This window comes from Eschscholzia californica, unplaced genomic scaffold (assembly GCF_041429995.1).
Source record: "Eschscholzia californica isolate CP2 unplaced genomic scaffold, dmEscCali1.0.p SCAF_1, whole genome shotgun sequence".
NCBI lineage: Eukaryota > Viridiplantae > Streptophyta > Magnoliopsida > Ranunculales > Papaveraceae > Eschscholzia > Eschscholzia californica.
This window is the reverse complement of record NW_028238198.1, coordinates 60,021,092-60,035,670: the sequence shown is the minus strand read 5'-3', so window position 1 is coordinate 60,035,670 and position 14,579 is coordinate 60,021,092. Positions and strand designations below refer to the sequence as shown.

Sequence of the window (14,579 nt, the reverse complement as noted above, 5' to 3'; positions counted from 1 at the left end):
AATAAGTACCCCAACGACCCACTGAAAGCTTCAGGGTGCCTTGTATTACTTCTTGTGAGTATGTTTTTTATCATTTAAATTCAAACTTAACTTCATGTGTCTCATACTCTATGTTTTTTATAGCTGTGGTTTTGCGAGCATACTCTATGTTTTGATCGAGAAGAGAGGTTTAGGGATGAGGTGCCTAGGATCGTGAGGTGGTTTTTGACCAATATAGATGATACATTTGACCAGAAGCTTGCAAATCTTACTGCGAGAAGCGTGCGTGGATAGGGATGATTCTTACAAAGCATATGAGGCACTCCTTCAAACCTTTTTAGTTCCTGTAGAAGAACAGGTTAGAGGAGAAGATGGCCTGATCAAGGTTGCGGATAATGTGGAGGAGCTACACGCACAGAGGCGTAAGGGAAAAAGTAAGATGGAAGATCCAAAAGATGGGGAGAAAGAGAAAGAAGAGAAACAGAAGAAAGAGGAGAAAGGGAAGACAGAGGAGAAAGAGAAAGACAAGAAAGATGAGGGGGAAAAGGGTGTAGAAAAAGATGATGAAGAGGGAGAAGAAGATGATGAAGGAGAAGAAAGTGAGGATGAGGGTAGAGAAAAAGATGATGAGAAAGATGATAATGAGGAACAAGATGATGACAGTGACGAAGATGAAAAGGAGAAAGATGGAAGTGGCAAAGAGGAAAATGAGAAAGAGGAGAAAGATGAAAGGAAGGACAAGAAAAATGATCGGAGTAATAAGTATTAACTTAAAGACAGTGACGAAGATGATAGCGATGGCAATGAAGATGGTAATAAAATAGTTTCTATTTTATTTTATATTCTCAGTAAATATTATTCTTTTTCAGTTTTATTTTTTTCTGAGAAAGTATAATAAGCATGCTAAATGATGAAGGCGATGAGGGAGAGGAAGAAAAGAAAGGCAAGCTGAATGATGAAGGCGATGCTGAGATGGATGATGAGGATGAGGTTCGAATCAATTTGTCAAGTGAGGAGCCAGGGTGGGTGGATGATACTTATGAAAAAGAGAAGCCTTACAAGAGAGGTAATGTTGGCAAATTATGTGGTGAAATAATTAAAGTTTTCGAGTTTGTTAAAAAATTATTTTTCTGAATATACATTATTTGACAGAGAGTATGAAGGATGATACCAATGAATTCCCAAGTTTTGATCTTAACTTTGGGACGCAAATTGTTGTATGGACTCCACCACCACAGCCGGACATGGAGAAGAAGGGAGATGAGGTTTGTAAAACAGCTGAAGAGAATTTCTCCGATATTGCAGAAATGGGGAGAGCATCGGTGGAAGTGAAGGAGTTGAAGGAGATGTCCTTCGACCAAGGTGACAATGCGAACGATTTGTCGGATAGGACAATTGATGTGGAAGATCATCAAGTCCGATTGATTTAGGGATCGTAGAGTTGTAGCTAGAGACCAACTACGATCGTCGAATTACGGAGTAATTCGCGGCTAACTTCGATCGGATCCTACAACGGGTTACACATAAGAGTGACAAATTGATCTAGGATATGACTAGTGGGAGTGAGATATAATCATGGGAGTGTCCCATAAACATATCTCATAGGCCTAAAAAGGAATTAGGCAAAGATAGTACAAAAAGGCCAAAAACAGGGTTTTTGGGCCTAGACCGGTTCGGGTACTTCTAGGACTCGGATTGGGCTGAATTTTGGAGGGTTAGTTTCTTATATAATAAACATTATATCTGCCAATTTTCGTGGTGTTTGGGCACCTCCTCCTTAGGGAATTGAGAAAATACCAATAGTTACTATTTTCGACTATTTCCCTAAATCTTATTCTAAAGGGTGTTTTAGGAAACCTAAAAGGAGGTGGATTCTTATTAGGGTTCTATATAAACACTCTTAGGGCAGAGAATAAGGTGTGGAATTTCTCTCTAAGCTTTCTTACTCTACCACATCAAGTAGAGAGGAGAAAGTGAGCTAATTCCCATTACTATCAATCTAGTCAAAGAAGAAGGTGTTCTTCTTTTCCAACCACCATTGGTGTGCTAGCTATACAACAAGGTGGGAGATCAAATTGATTGCTCGTGTCCCAAGTAGAGGAGCTACACTTGAAGCTCTTGGTCTTCTTCAATCAATTCAACTAGTTCGAGGGAAAAGCGATTAAGGTAATCTACTATCTCCATTAGATTAATTACTATTTTTGCATGTGATCCTGGGAATACTAGTGTAGACATTAGATGTCATATTTCCGCTATAAACACTAGTAGAAGGGTGTAAATCCCTACAGGAAGAAGTATCCAAAAACTTGGATCATGTTGGAACAAGTAGAAAAATTACATCACCGCACGTCAGCCCCCCAAAACGAGTAGTATCGAAGATACAGAAAGGGTCAATTACTAAACCAACATCTCTTATCAAAAGGGTAAAGGATAATCCCAGAACACGAAAACAAACATCCAAAGGAGCAGCTGCCATTAAATTCCCTGTGATTGGTATAGAGTCGATAACAATGAAGAAACAAGTGAAAGAACCAATAAGTAACTGGAGAAAGGGAGGGTTATGGCCCTACGTCCAAGAGAAAGAAAAATCACTAATGCTAGAATTCATGACATACGGGTGGACAAGGTAAATAACTCAGTAACTGGTAAATAATTAAATGTCTAGTAAACAAAAAAATGTATGGTAAACAAATTGTGTAGAAAATGTATATCTTTCTGGAAAGTAATTGTGTGGCTGGATTGAATTCTATGTACAGTCTCGAAGTGTGGAACAAGGACAAAGAACATTGCCTGAAAGCGAAAGATTTGGATGAACTTATGATGAATCGGGGACGTGACTCGCAAATCATAGACTGGTTTGAGGACCACCTGGCACAGGACGCCAGAGACGTGAACAAAGAAGTTATTTTCCTATCTTCATTGCTTTTTGTAAGTTTCCTTGTCAAACATATAATTCATTTTTAAATGGTGTTGAGTAAATAGTAGTCTAAAATATATAACAATTTGCAGACCTTGATCAAACAAGAGCGGAGTCAGGCAAGTATAGAGGCCAATTTAAATCAGCGGCTGGAAGCGCAATACATCAAAGATCATACTACAATGTTGTATGCGCCACTGAATACGCCGTACACAGATGACTCATTCGAGGGTCATCATTGGACTCTGCTTGTCTATGAATTCGAAGAAAATGAATGGAAGCACTACAACTCTTTGCAGCGTGACACTAACCTGGCTAACCAATGCAACAATAATGCTAAGAAATTTGCATCGCAGCTGGCAGAAACATTGATAAAGATGAAGTGCACACGCAAACGAAGTGGGCAACACGCTAAAGAAAGGATGACGAAAAAGATATCCTATGTAAAGGAGGTTGACTGCCCTCAGCAAGGGGATAGGTGAGTCTAAAATTTGCTTCCTTACTTTAGTAGTTATTAAGTTTCTTTAAACTCACATTTTATTTTTGAATCAAACAGTCCAGACTGTGGACTCTACGTAATGTTCCAGTTGGAGGATATCTTCAACATAAGCAACCAGTCCAATTTCCCGGGGTCCTGCTCGCAGCTGGAAACTTATGTAGACAAAGCAAGAAGAAAGAGGGTAGAAGTAACTTTCAAAATTTTGGAGGAATCAAAGGAGGTATGGAGAAGGATGATAAATGAAGGGTCATAAATAGTTGTTTATGTGAAAATTATATTTGTGTTTTTTAACTGTTACTAAGTACTGGAAAAAACTTGGAAAGTTTTGTTATTGTGAAATTTTTTAAGTTTTACTAAGTACTGGAAAAACTTATGGTTGTGTTTATGTGAAACTTTTGTTAGTCAAAAATATGTTTTCACTGGAAAAAACTTGTTAATTTTCCATAAAATATGCCGGGAAAACAAAGAATTTCCGGTAAACAAAAATATGTACTTGACATAACTTAGGAAAAAATATTCTAAAATCCGGGAAAAATTTAACTTTCCGGTAAATAAAAATATGTACTCGACAAAACTTAGAAATTTTTCCGAAAAAATCTCGGGGAAACAAATTATTTCTGGTAAATAAAAAAATTTACTAGACACAACTTAGAACAAATCGCGGGAAGAAAAACAATTTTCGGTACATAAAATAATTTTCAGTAAATAGTAATATGTACTAGACATGACTTAGAAAAAATATATTCAGTACATATTTTTACTCAAAACATAACATGCCGAAGCTTGGGCAGAAGATTGTTTTTCCCAAAAACTTAGAAATTTTTCCCAAAAAAACTTAGAAATTTTACGGAAAATCCATATGTACTGGACAAAACTTAGAAATTTTTCCCAAAAAAACCCGGGAAACAAAATAATTTCCGGTAAATAAAAAAATGTTCTAGACAAAACTTAGAAAAAATCCCTTTGAAAAAATATATTCTCAAAACATAAAATAATTTTCGGTAAATAATAATATGTACTCGACTTGACTTAGAAAAAATATATTCTGAACACTGGAAAAACTTAAACTTTCCGGTAAATAAAAAAATTTACTGGACAAAACTTAAACTTTCTGGTAAATAGAAAAATGTACTGGACAAAACTAAAAATTTCATGTAATGCATTATGTTCAGGCACAATACACATTCACAAAATATAAGATAATACATTGACTTTAAACACAAATACATTAAGTTCGACAAAAGATACAAAAAAATCAAAGCAGCACAAGGCTAAAATATGACTCTCTTCAAAAATTTGAAAAGCTCCCAACACTGTAAATGTTTTTCAAAGTTGTAGAGTGCCCCTAGTTTTTGCTGCTGATATAAAAACGATTTCAATCACTAAATCGCTTCGTTGCACGAAGCACGGTTGTGATAAGAGAGCTTTTTACACCTACCGCATATCCGCTGTCTCTTTCTATTTCCAGAACTTTCAATTCTTACAGAACGTGGTCTGCCCGGACGTTTCTTTGTTAAAGGAGGAAGTATCTTGCTGGCTTCCTCAAACGTTTTTGGTTGATCGAAAGATGGGACAGGGTTTATGGAATGACTATAAGTCTTACAGTATGCATCCGTTGTAACAGCGGGATCAAAAAAGGATGATGAATCACCTCCATGCACTTTAATACACAATATGGCATGCTCACAAGGGATACCTTGGACTTGCCACTTACGACATGTGCATGTAAGAGCCCCAAGTCCACAGATTGACTCGGCATGGACATTACTTCATACACAAATTTACCTGATTGTATGCACTTCCAGCTACAGGCAACGTTGAATCTAGACTGCATTTTTTCGTTGACCTTAGGGCACAAGAAAGAGTCCCAAGTTGCCGACTCAGTTCTTCTTGCATTCATCATGTTCATAATTTTGATCCTCAACATATCTAGCATTACGGTTATTGGAAGAACTCTCTCATCCCTTATCCACGAATTGAAGGATTCCGAGAGCGAAGAACATATTAAACCGTACCTTTTTTCTGGAAAGAAAACATCAGCCCAATGTTCCGGATTTACAGAGTGAAGAAATGCATCCACGGCATTGCCACCCATGACTACGAGTTCAGAAGTGTACTTCTGAAAATCCGATATAGTAAGGGCTCTAGCCGCCTTAAACATGAGGGATTGGAAATAGTCCGACTTCTTCGCACCATTCTTTACACGTACATTCAAATTGTTTCTTAGATGCCAAACGCAGAATGAATTGTGCGCGGTTGGGAAAATGTTCGAAACTGCATTTATAATACCATTGTGCCTGTCCGACATAAAAGTCAAAGACTCACTAATATCAACCATTTTCGTCAAGTTACAAAAAAACCAGGTCCAGTTTTAATCATTTTCTACATCAACGACAGCATAGGCGAGAACAAAAAAACCTGCAAAGTACATATCGCAGTAGGAAGAACAGGAAATTAATTAATATTTCAGCCTAAATCTTTAGGTTAGGAGATAACAAAAAAGCCAGTAAATAAAAATGTGTACCGGACGGAAAATATTGGTAAAATACTTACCATCATTGCCATTCTTCGCTACAGCTGCAAGAATACACCCATTGTATTTCGTTTTCACAAAAGTACCATCAACAAATATCAATGGGCGAAAGTGCTTGAAACCTTGGATGCATGCTCCAAAAGCAATAAATATTCGAACAAAACGGTGGGAATCTTTATCAACTTGAAGATCAATTACACTATTAGGGTTAGAACGTGATAGGGCATCAACATACCAGTTGAGTTTGGCATAAGAATCAGCTTCCTCCCCATAGGCCAAAGAAATACTCCTGTTTCGAGCCTTATATGAATAGTAGTAGCTGAGTTGAATTCCATAGTCTTTCTTGAAAGATGTGACAATGTCTTTAGTACTTTTGGTCGGATTCTCCCTAATGTCATCGACTATTAATAAGCTAACAGTTTCGGTTGATAATCTTGGCTTATTCTCTGACATTATAAAGTCTTGACATGTGTGCACAGGGTTGTAAGCTTTTAGAACAAACATTGACCTTGACTTCAGAGGAGCCACAGCGTGAATGGTCCAAGAACATTTTGGGGATTTGCATACGCAAGTAATACGATCAAGATCATTCTTCAAATAATTAAAATTGTACCCGTGCTTTATTGAATATCGTCCAAGTGCATTTCGAAAGGCGTTGGCGCCTCCAGGGAATTCCTGCCCCAAATGTGTAAACACCTCAGACTAGCTAGCAGACCTTAGAGTTTCAGCCCTGACAATGGCAGTACATGCATCCTCAACCAAGAGAGAGGAATTTCTTGAAAAATCCCGTGGGAGACTGCACAAAACAAAACTCTTTACTCAGAAAAAATTTGTTTTCGGATAAATCAGAACAATAAACTAAATATCAATACAAGAAAAACATATCATTGGCAGGAGAAAATTTAATTTAGGTAAGGAAACAGTTTTGTTTTCGGTAAACATAAATATTTACTGACCATATTCTTGTTCACGGTAAACATAAATATGTACTCACCAAAATTTTAAGTATTCATGTATACTGAACCAGAAAACTTTTTTATTTACCGTAAAGTAAGAGATGGTTATAAGTACACAACAAACAACAATATGTAATGACTTCCACACATACTTATTAGACATTTGTTACTGGTTCATATAAATGGCACAGGTAAATTATTATTAGGTAAGGAAACAGTTTTGTTCCTGGTAAATGAAAATATGTACTCACCAGAGTTTGGATTCCGGTAAATTAAAATGTGTACTCACCAAATTATAATTTTAAGTAAAACAATAACGAAACAGTAAAGTTCAAATTAGTTCCAAACTTACTTATTAGATACTTGATTGTGGTTCATCATTTCAGATGATGTTGCAGCAGAAGTAGATGAAGTATAGCCGCAAAACTCACGCTCCAACCTGGATAGAGAGAGAAAATAAAGAAGGTATGAAACGATAATTTAAAGAAAAGAAAAAACAAAATTCAATATCCATTATATACTGTTACAACTAAGTTGAAGTTTGTTTCACCAGAGAGGACGTCGTGCAACAATGTCCCCAGAAAGCATTCCTTCAATATCCATTGTATACTGTAGGGAAAAGAAAAATAAAGAAGGTATGAAAAGATAATGTACAGAAAAGAAAAAAAATCCTTTCACTTTGTCTGTCATTTTGGAATGTCAAAGTTTCAAAATAGATTTAGATGAGTACTTGTTCATTTACAAAAGGCATTATCATCTTCCTTAAAAGAACAAATGGAATATTCAGCTTCCTTAAAGTTTATCATTGAAGACAAATAGGATTTGCTCATTTAAGAGGCATTACCTGAAAAGGTTGGAAGATAAGAGCAGATTCTGGTTGGAAGATATTAAGACAGTGGGTGGTATAAATAGGTTGGAAGATGAAATTTGAAAACTTTTGAAAGATTTTGAAAGTGATCAATAAAGAAAGAGCGGGATCCCAAAAATTTCGCCAAAAAATTTAGCAAAATGGGGGAAAAACTCAGGATTAATAGAGGATAATTTAGAGAGAGAAAGAAAAGGAAAGAAGGAAGAAGCAGTTGGCGCGAAATGGAAGGAAGGAAGGATGTGATTGCCTGTGAGATAGGGACGGGTATTTAATGATCCCTCAAAAAACGTGGGAGAGAGAAGGGTTGGGTCAAGTCGAGGGGCAAGAAAGGAAGAAAAAAAAAAGGAAAACAAATATTTTTCCTGACATTAGGATCTGCACCTCATTTTTAGGCAACTTATGATTTTTTTTTCATTTTACCCCCTGGTTCAAAAATCCTAAATAAGTAGTGGTACTTATAGTATTTTAGAAGGACATTTAGGTTATTTACAGGGCACGCAAAAATGAAAGGGTGACAAATGTAAATAATAAGCTTTATCCTATCGAGCCTCATGGAGAAAAGTCCACAACACTAAAAACACGTGAAAGTTTCGTCTTTTTTGGGTCATCATGTACATGCAGGAAAAGTGGTGATTATTAGCATTTGTTTGAAAGTGGTCTATGGAATTCCATACGCGGTTTCCCAAAATTAGACACGTTCTTTGGGTTTTTCATCGCCCACTTGTAAATTTGTACTATTGAAATAAGGATGTGCTTTTGTTAATCTTTTTGACTTCACTCTTCATTAGTTACTTGTAGTAATTGAGACATTGAGTTTATCCTTTTTTTTTTTTTTTTTTTTTTTTTTGTTGAAAGACATTGAGTTTATCCTACGAGCTTAGCTTATTGAATATAGTTCATTATATTTTAGCTCTTAAATCGTGACAAATTGACTATTTTAGTTCTGACAATTTATTTTAACCCTGATGTCTCTCAACTTTTTCTTTTGCTTTATCCTTATAGTCTTTCGACTTAATTTCAACTTCATCTTGTTACCCCCTAACCTCTCTTACTCCTCCACTTCATACACTTCCTCTTCTTCACTTCAACCCTCTTCGTCATTCTGCAGTTATTGAAATATGGTCGTAGGTCGACATTCTGTTGGCAAACTTCATCAAGATTAAAAATAAACGTATTTTTATTGCCTCTTCCTCTCCTTTCCTTCACCACCACCACCATCATCGTTGTCCTTTCATTTCTATCTCTGGATCTGAATTCAATGATGACTCCTCTTCAATGGGGTTTCAGTTTTAGAAACTCCATTGATGGGTTTCCCCATCGATCGTTTCTTCAAGAACTATAACTCATCATTGGGGTTTCTAGAAATGAATTATTGACCAGGGAGACAGGAACCATTATTAGATTCAAATCTAGTGAGGCAGAGAGAGTAGAGAGATAATGATGGTGAATGTTGTGGTGGTAAAAGAGAAAAAAGAGAAAATGTGATTCAGTGTTTAGTTTCGACGGAGTTAGTCGACTGGGAACCAACCAATCACTCTCTGCTGACGATTGTATATTGAAGAACTGTATCAATCTGATTTATTCCACCTACCCTTGGGTTTGGGGATTCCTTCCACGTGAGAACTGAGAAGGGAACCTATTCCGCTAGAAGTGCACCATCTGATTCATTTCCGTATAGCAAACATGTTTAAAAATGCGATTGCTTGATTAACACCTTCACTTTTGATGTATCAATCTGCAATTTTTGACAAAATTAATAAGTCGAGGGTGTAAGTGCAACTAATAGTTAGCCAGTAAGTTAAACTCAATCACCAGTTAGTGTTGGAAAAGGTAAAAAAAACCACATTTTCTTTAGTTTACAATACCTTCTCAACAATACAAACAAATTCAAATAGATTTTAAAAATTAAAAAATAAATCTTAAAAAGTAAATTTCAAAAATGTATAGCCTTGTGTCTAGGGCCGAACTCTCAATTTTGAATTAGGGAGCTCAACCCAGTTAACATTGGAGTTGCTCTCATACTACCACACCACCAACACTTTTTTTTTTCTCTCTCTCTAAAAAAAGGAACAGGAGAATTTGCGATATCTCCACGCCACTGATGTCCAATTAGCGACACCTCCTTTTCTAACTAGATATTAGTGAAATCCCATTTTTGTACGTAAAAGTACAAAACTAACCCTACACTTATTATATTTTCTTTTTTCCATCTCATATCACTACGGCTGACATAATACTCTAAATTCGGTCTTCCCATGAATTTTTCTACCTAATTTGTAAGTTCACGGCTGACATAACACTCTAACTCCGGTCTTTCATGAATTTTTCTATCTAATTTGTAAGTTTAATTAATACTTTCTCTTCTAATTTTTTAATTTTTTGTTAAATTCATAATTTCAATTTACATTTGTATTCTTTGTGATTTATTAATTTTAAAGTTTTCGATAAATGTTGTTAGTAAAGTAGAAAAAGATGATTAAGAAAAAAAAATAAGTATGAAAAATGAAGATTCATCGGCAAAACATATCATCAAAGAGATATGGGAGATCGAAATAAAAAGAAACAAAAAAAAAACAATAAAAATAAGTGTACTTTCGTGTTTTACGTGCAAAAGGAAAATAGATGTCATTGATATCTAATTAGAAACATGGACAAAATCTTATCAACTATCTCAACAGCAACAAAACATCGATCCAATAGCAATCCGGAAAACACATGGACAAAGTTTTCAGGCTTAAGAACGAGTTCGAAAGTTTAATCTTCTATTTCACGCCAAGGCTCAACAACGAAAAATCAGATAAACTAGCTAAGTGGGAGAAGAATTATCGTTGTAGAAAGACCTGGCACTCGGTCCAAGACCTCTCTACATGGCACTCGGTCCAGGACCTGCCTTTTGTCTTTGTTCCTTTTAGAAAGTAAGTGCAAAAAAATAAACTCCAAATTGGAGCTTACTTTTTTGCACTTACTTTAGCCCCACTTACAAGTGATATTCACTTATTAAGTGAAAAAACAAACAACCGACAATTAAACACCCTAATTTTTCTTTGTTTTTCGTCTAACTAAAAGAAAAATTAGAGAAGGGTATCCTAATTAGATATTTGGAGTGAGGGGGCAGATAAATTCACAAAAAGAATACCATTGGAAATCCTAATAAGATAAGAAGACAAAAAGTAGGTAGCTCCTGGTGGTAACTGAGGTCTGCTGTACCTTTTTCTCTTTCTCTAGTTAATGTAATGTATTGTAAATACCCACCCAATTATATTTCAAGAATACGGAGTATTTCACTTTATAAATTCCCCCCACTTCCAACAACTTCTCCAATTCTCATTCCTCTCTCTTTCTCTCTCTCTCTACAAATTCTTCTAGGTTTTCCTGGAGAGGCAGATTTTTTTTAGCATACTTCAGTAATGGAGGTGGAAGTAAATACTGAACCTTCATTTATTTTTGGTTTAAATTTCAACCTTGATTCTCATGAACGAGCCAACTCCGGGCATTCCCTTGCCGTCAATGGCCGTTTAAAGTCTCCGGTAGTCGTCGACGGTAATGATTTTCTTGTTAACTCTGAAGATAAGTTGACGAAGAAGAAGAACGATGTTCATGAGTACGAACGGTCTAGATCGTTTATTGATACGAACGAGTTGAACGACGAGGAAGATAAAAGTTGTGAATCAACAGCGGCATTGAAGTTGCAGAAGAGTTATAGAGGTTATCGGACTCGGCGTAAGTTAGCAGATTCAGCCGTCGTCGCTGAAGAACTCTGGTAAGTCAAGTTGCACTTTTCAGTTTTCACCTCTCTCTCTCTCTACACACTTTCTCTCTCTAACTACCGATTTTGTGTTGAGAAGGTGGCAAGCGATTGACTACGCTAGGTTAAACCATAGTACCATTTCCTTCTTCAATTTCTTGAAACCAGAGACCGCAGCTTCAAGGTGGAGTCGAATCAGCTTAAACGCTTCCAAGGTAAATTTCTTCTTCTTCTTCTTCTTCTTCTTTCCATTTCCTTGTTCTTTTTTCAAACTGTTTGGTTCAGTTTTTCCCCTAAATTACTGTGTTTAATGGTTTAAATGACTTTTGATTTTCATCTTCATGACTTTTGACTTTTTAGTTTCCTTATCAGAAATGGGTTTAAATGTTTGGCAGGTTGGGAAGGGGTTAACTAAAGATGCAAAAGCAAGTAAACTAGCTTTTCAGCACTGGATTGAAGCTGTAATTTTCTTCCCACTAAACAAAAACAGTTTTTTGATCACTCTAGAAATTGAATCAAAACTATGCCAAGTCATGTTTTTAGAAAAAAAACCTAGAGTGATCAAACAATGACTTGGCATAGTTTTTTTCTAAAACCTAGAGTGATCAAAACTATACCAAGTCATTGCTTGTTTTTTTCTAAAAACATGAAATCCCACTCAAGACCTTGATTTACTATAGTCCATTTGAGTGGGATAATTCAGTTTCAGACGAGTGGGAAAAAAACAAGCACTGAGTGGCTCAAGTGGCCTAAGTTTGGGTATAATATTTTGAGTTCTTCGATTCTTACTGCAGATTGATCCTCGACATCGATATGGACATAATTTGCATATGTATTATGATGAGTGGTGTAAAGGAGATGCTGGCCAACCTTTTTTCTGGTGGTGAGTATTGGTAGTCATTTCAGTTTGAAGAAAATTCATTTTGTTATCCTTGTTGAAATCCAAAAAGTTCAGTTTGATTAATATATTTTTATTTCTATTGATTAGGTGGGTCATTTGGTAATGAATGAGTAGTTATTAGATGTTTTTGGGACTTAGGGTTTTGGTTACAGGTCTAAGGTTTAACTCCCTTTAACTTTACCATCTTAGTTATGGGCTATGAGACTTTTCAGTTGATTAATCTTGTAAAGTAGAATCTTAAGGTGTTCCATGCCATGTTTTCTTTAAAAACTGTTCAGTGTGAAAAAGTTTAGTTTCTACACTTTTATGTAGGTTGGATATTGGAGACGGCAGAGATGTTGATCTCGAAGAGTGTCCGAGATCAAAGCTTCGCCAGCAATGCATCAAGTATCTAGGACCTGTATGTCCTTTCTTCTTCTAATAAAATTTTGCTTCCTGTTATAAATGCATCTTTCGGTCGAATTTTCTGCAACTATAAGCTTCAACTTTCAGGGGAGGCGAACTTTTTGCCTAAATTTATTACCTTGTATATGTTCCTTAAGTCTGTTTCCTTGTTTTTGGCAATTCTGCTCTAAAACCAGCAAGAGAGGGAAGACTATGAGTACATAGTTATCGATGGGGTTCTTCTACACAGACAAAGTGGAGAACTTATGGATACAACAACTAAAGGAACCCCTGGGGCAAAATGGATTTTTGTGATGAGTACTTCTAAGAAACTTTACGCTGGTGAGGTAAGATTTTGGGATCAACACGAGAAAACATTATGCGCTAATCCTTTTCCGTCTATCTGCTATATAGTCCCTAAAATAACGTATATTATCTCGATCTTGTGTAGAAAAAGAAAGGGGTATTTCATCATTCTAGCTTTCTAGCCGGAGGAGCAACTTTAGCAGCCGGAAGACTCGTCGCAGAAAATGGAGTATTAAAGGTAACTATTTTTTTATCGGTGATCTTGTTTGATTGTAAATCCAAGCTGAAGTTTGTCAAGCTTTTATCTTTGTGCATCTTTTGGTTAAACTGATTCTCAATTACTCCTTGTGTTGTATTAGTGTATCTCAGCATACAGTGGACATTATCGCCCAACTGATGAGAACCTTGGCAGCTTCTTAGACTTTCTGAAGGAAAATGGCGTCAACCTCAAAGAAGTTGAGGTAAACACTCACACACACACACACACACACACACACACACACACACACACATCATGAATTGACTTCTATAAAGTTTTGATTCTGTATTCATTTTCATTAGCTGATAATCGACATTGTCAGGTACGCTCGTCGACTGACGATTACGAAAACTATGGAGAAGAAAACTCAAACCATAGCAGAAACTCAATTAAAGTTTCAACAGATCATGAGCCAGAGCAAGTCGAAAATCTCAATAACAAAGTGAAGGAAGATGAACAACCGTCAGAAGCAACAGAAGATACTCAACCTGAAAGAAAAGGAACATATATGAGAACATTATCAGGTGGTCTACAAAGCCCAAGAGCAGATGTACCAAAGAAAGCAATATTACAAAGAATCAATTCAAAGAAGATAGCTAGTTCATATCAACTAGGACATCAACTGTCATTAAAATGGTCGACAGGAGCTGGACCAAGAATCGGGTGTGTGGCAGATTACCCTCTGGAATTAAGACAACAAGCTCTTGAGTTTGTGAATCTCTCACCAAGAAGTTCTCAAACACCATCATCTTCTCGAAAATTTGGTGGTCTTCTTCCATCAACTCCTCGTTCCCAAGTCTAGACATCTAATTGGCTATCTTCGTAAGATTGATATATTGCCTCTTAAGTTTAGAATTCATCCTCTTTCATTTTCCGTTGGTTTAAGAATTTCTTCTAGATTGCGTATTAGCTTCTCTTATAATATATACTATCACAACATCATATTCTCGTTCGCAAATCAATTTAACATCTATTCTGAGATGACGTTATCGGTTCCTGTTTCTGTTTTTGTTCTTTCAATTTAACATGGAAGTAGTCAAGTTCTTTTTTCTTCTTCTTTCCTCGTCTCTTGAAAATATCTAATAAAACCTTAATAAACAACATGCCTCCACACTGCAGTCTAAACTGTGATTTCCAGTGACTGAGAATTTAGAGAAATGAAACAAATAATGCCTTTGTATCAAAGAACATCTATGACTATGACTTGGTTACATAACCAAACTTTATACTTG

The 14,579-nt window shown here is 36.1% G+C and overlaps 2 protein-coding genes across 3 annotated transcripts; both read left to right on the top strand.

Moving 5' to 3' along the window:
• Positions 1–433: 433 nt before the first annotated feature.
• On the top strand, positions 434–8,203 carry LOC147567935 (uncharacterized). 2 transcript variants are annotated; one of them, XM_086654434.1, is made up of 9 exons: positions 434–791; positions 896–1,045; positions 1,132–1,307; positions 2,268–2,605; positions 2,736–2,907; positions 2,989–3,374; positions 3,453–3,615; positions 7,271–7,349; positions 7,438–8,203. In XM_086654434.1, exons 2-8 carry the CDS (start codon positions 952–954, stop codon positions 7,289–7,291), a joined length of 1,350 nt encoding a protein of 449 aa, XP_086510560.1. In that variant the 5' UTR covers positions 434–791; positions 896–951; the 3' UTR covers positions 7,292–7,349; positions 7,438–8,203. The 2 variants fall into 2 exon arrangements, with proteins under 2 accessions (XP_086510560.1, XP_086510559.1); XM_086654433.1 differs by lacking the exons at positions 7,271–7,349; positions 7,438–8,203 and having other exon boundaries at positions 599–791; positions 3,453–3,657.
• A 2,698-nt stretch (positions 8,204–10,901) lies between these two features.
• On the top strand, positions 10,902–14,328 carry LOC147567934 (IQ domain-containing protein IQM3-like). The gene is made up of 9 exons (XM_086654423.1): positions 10,902–11,512; positions 11,598–11,712; positions 11,893–11,958; positions 12,292–12,380; positions 12,711–12,798; positions 12,980–13,129; positions 13,234–13,326; positions 13,448–13,549; positions 13,670–14,328. Exons 1-9 carry the CDS (start codon positions 11,160–11,162, stop codon positions 14,147–14,149), a joined length of 1,536 nt encoding a protein of 511 aa, XP_086510549.1. The 5' UTR covers positions 10,902–11,159; the 3' UTR covers positions 14,150–14,328.
• Positions 14,329–14,579: the final 251 nt, after the last annotated feature.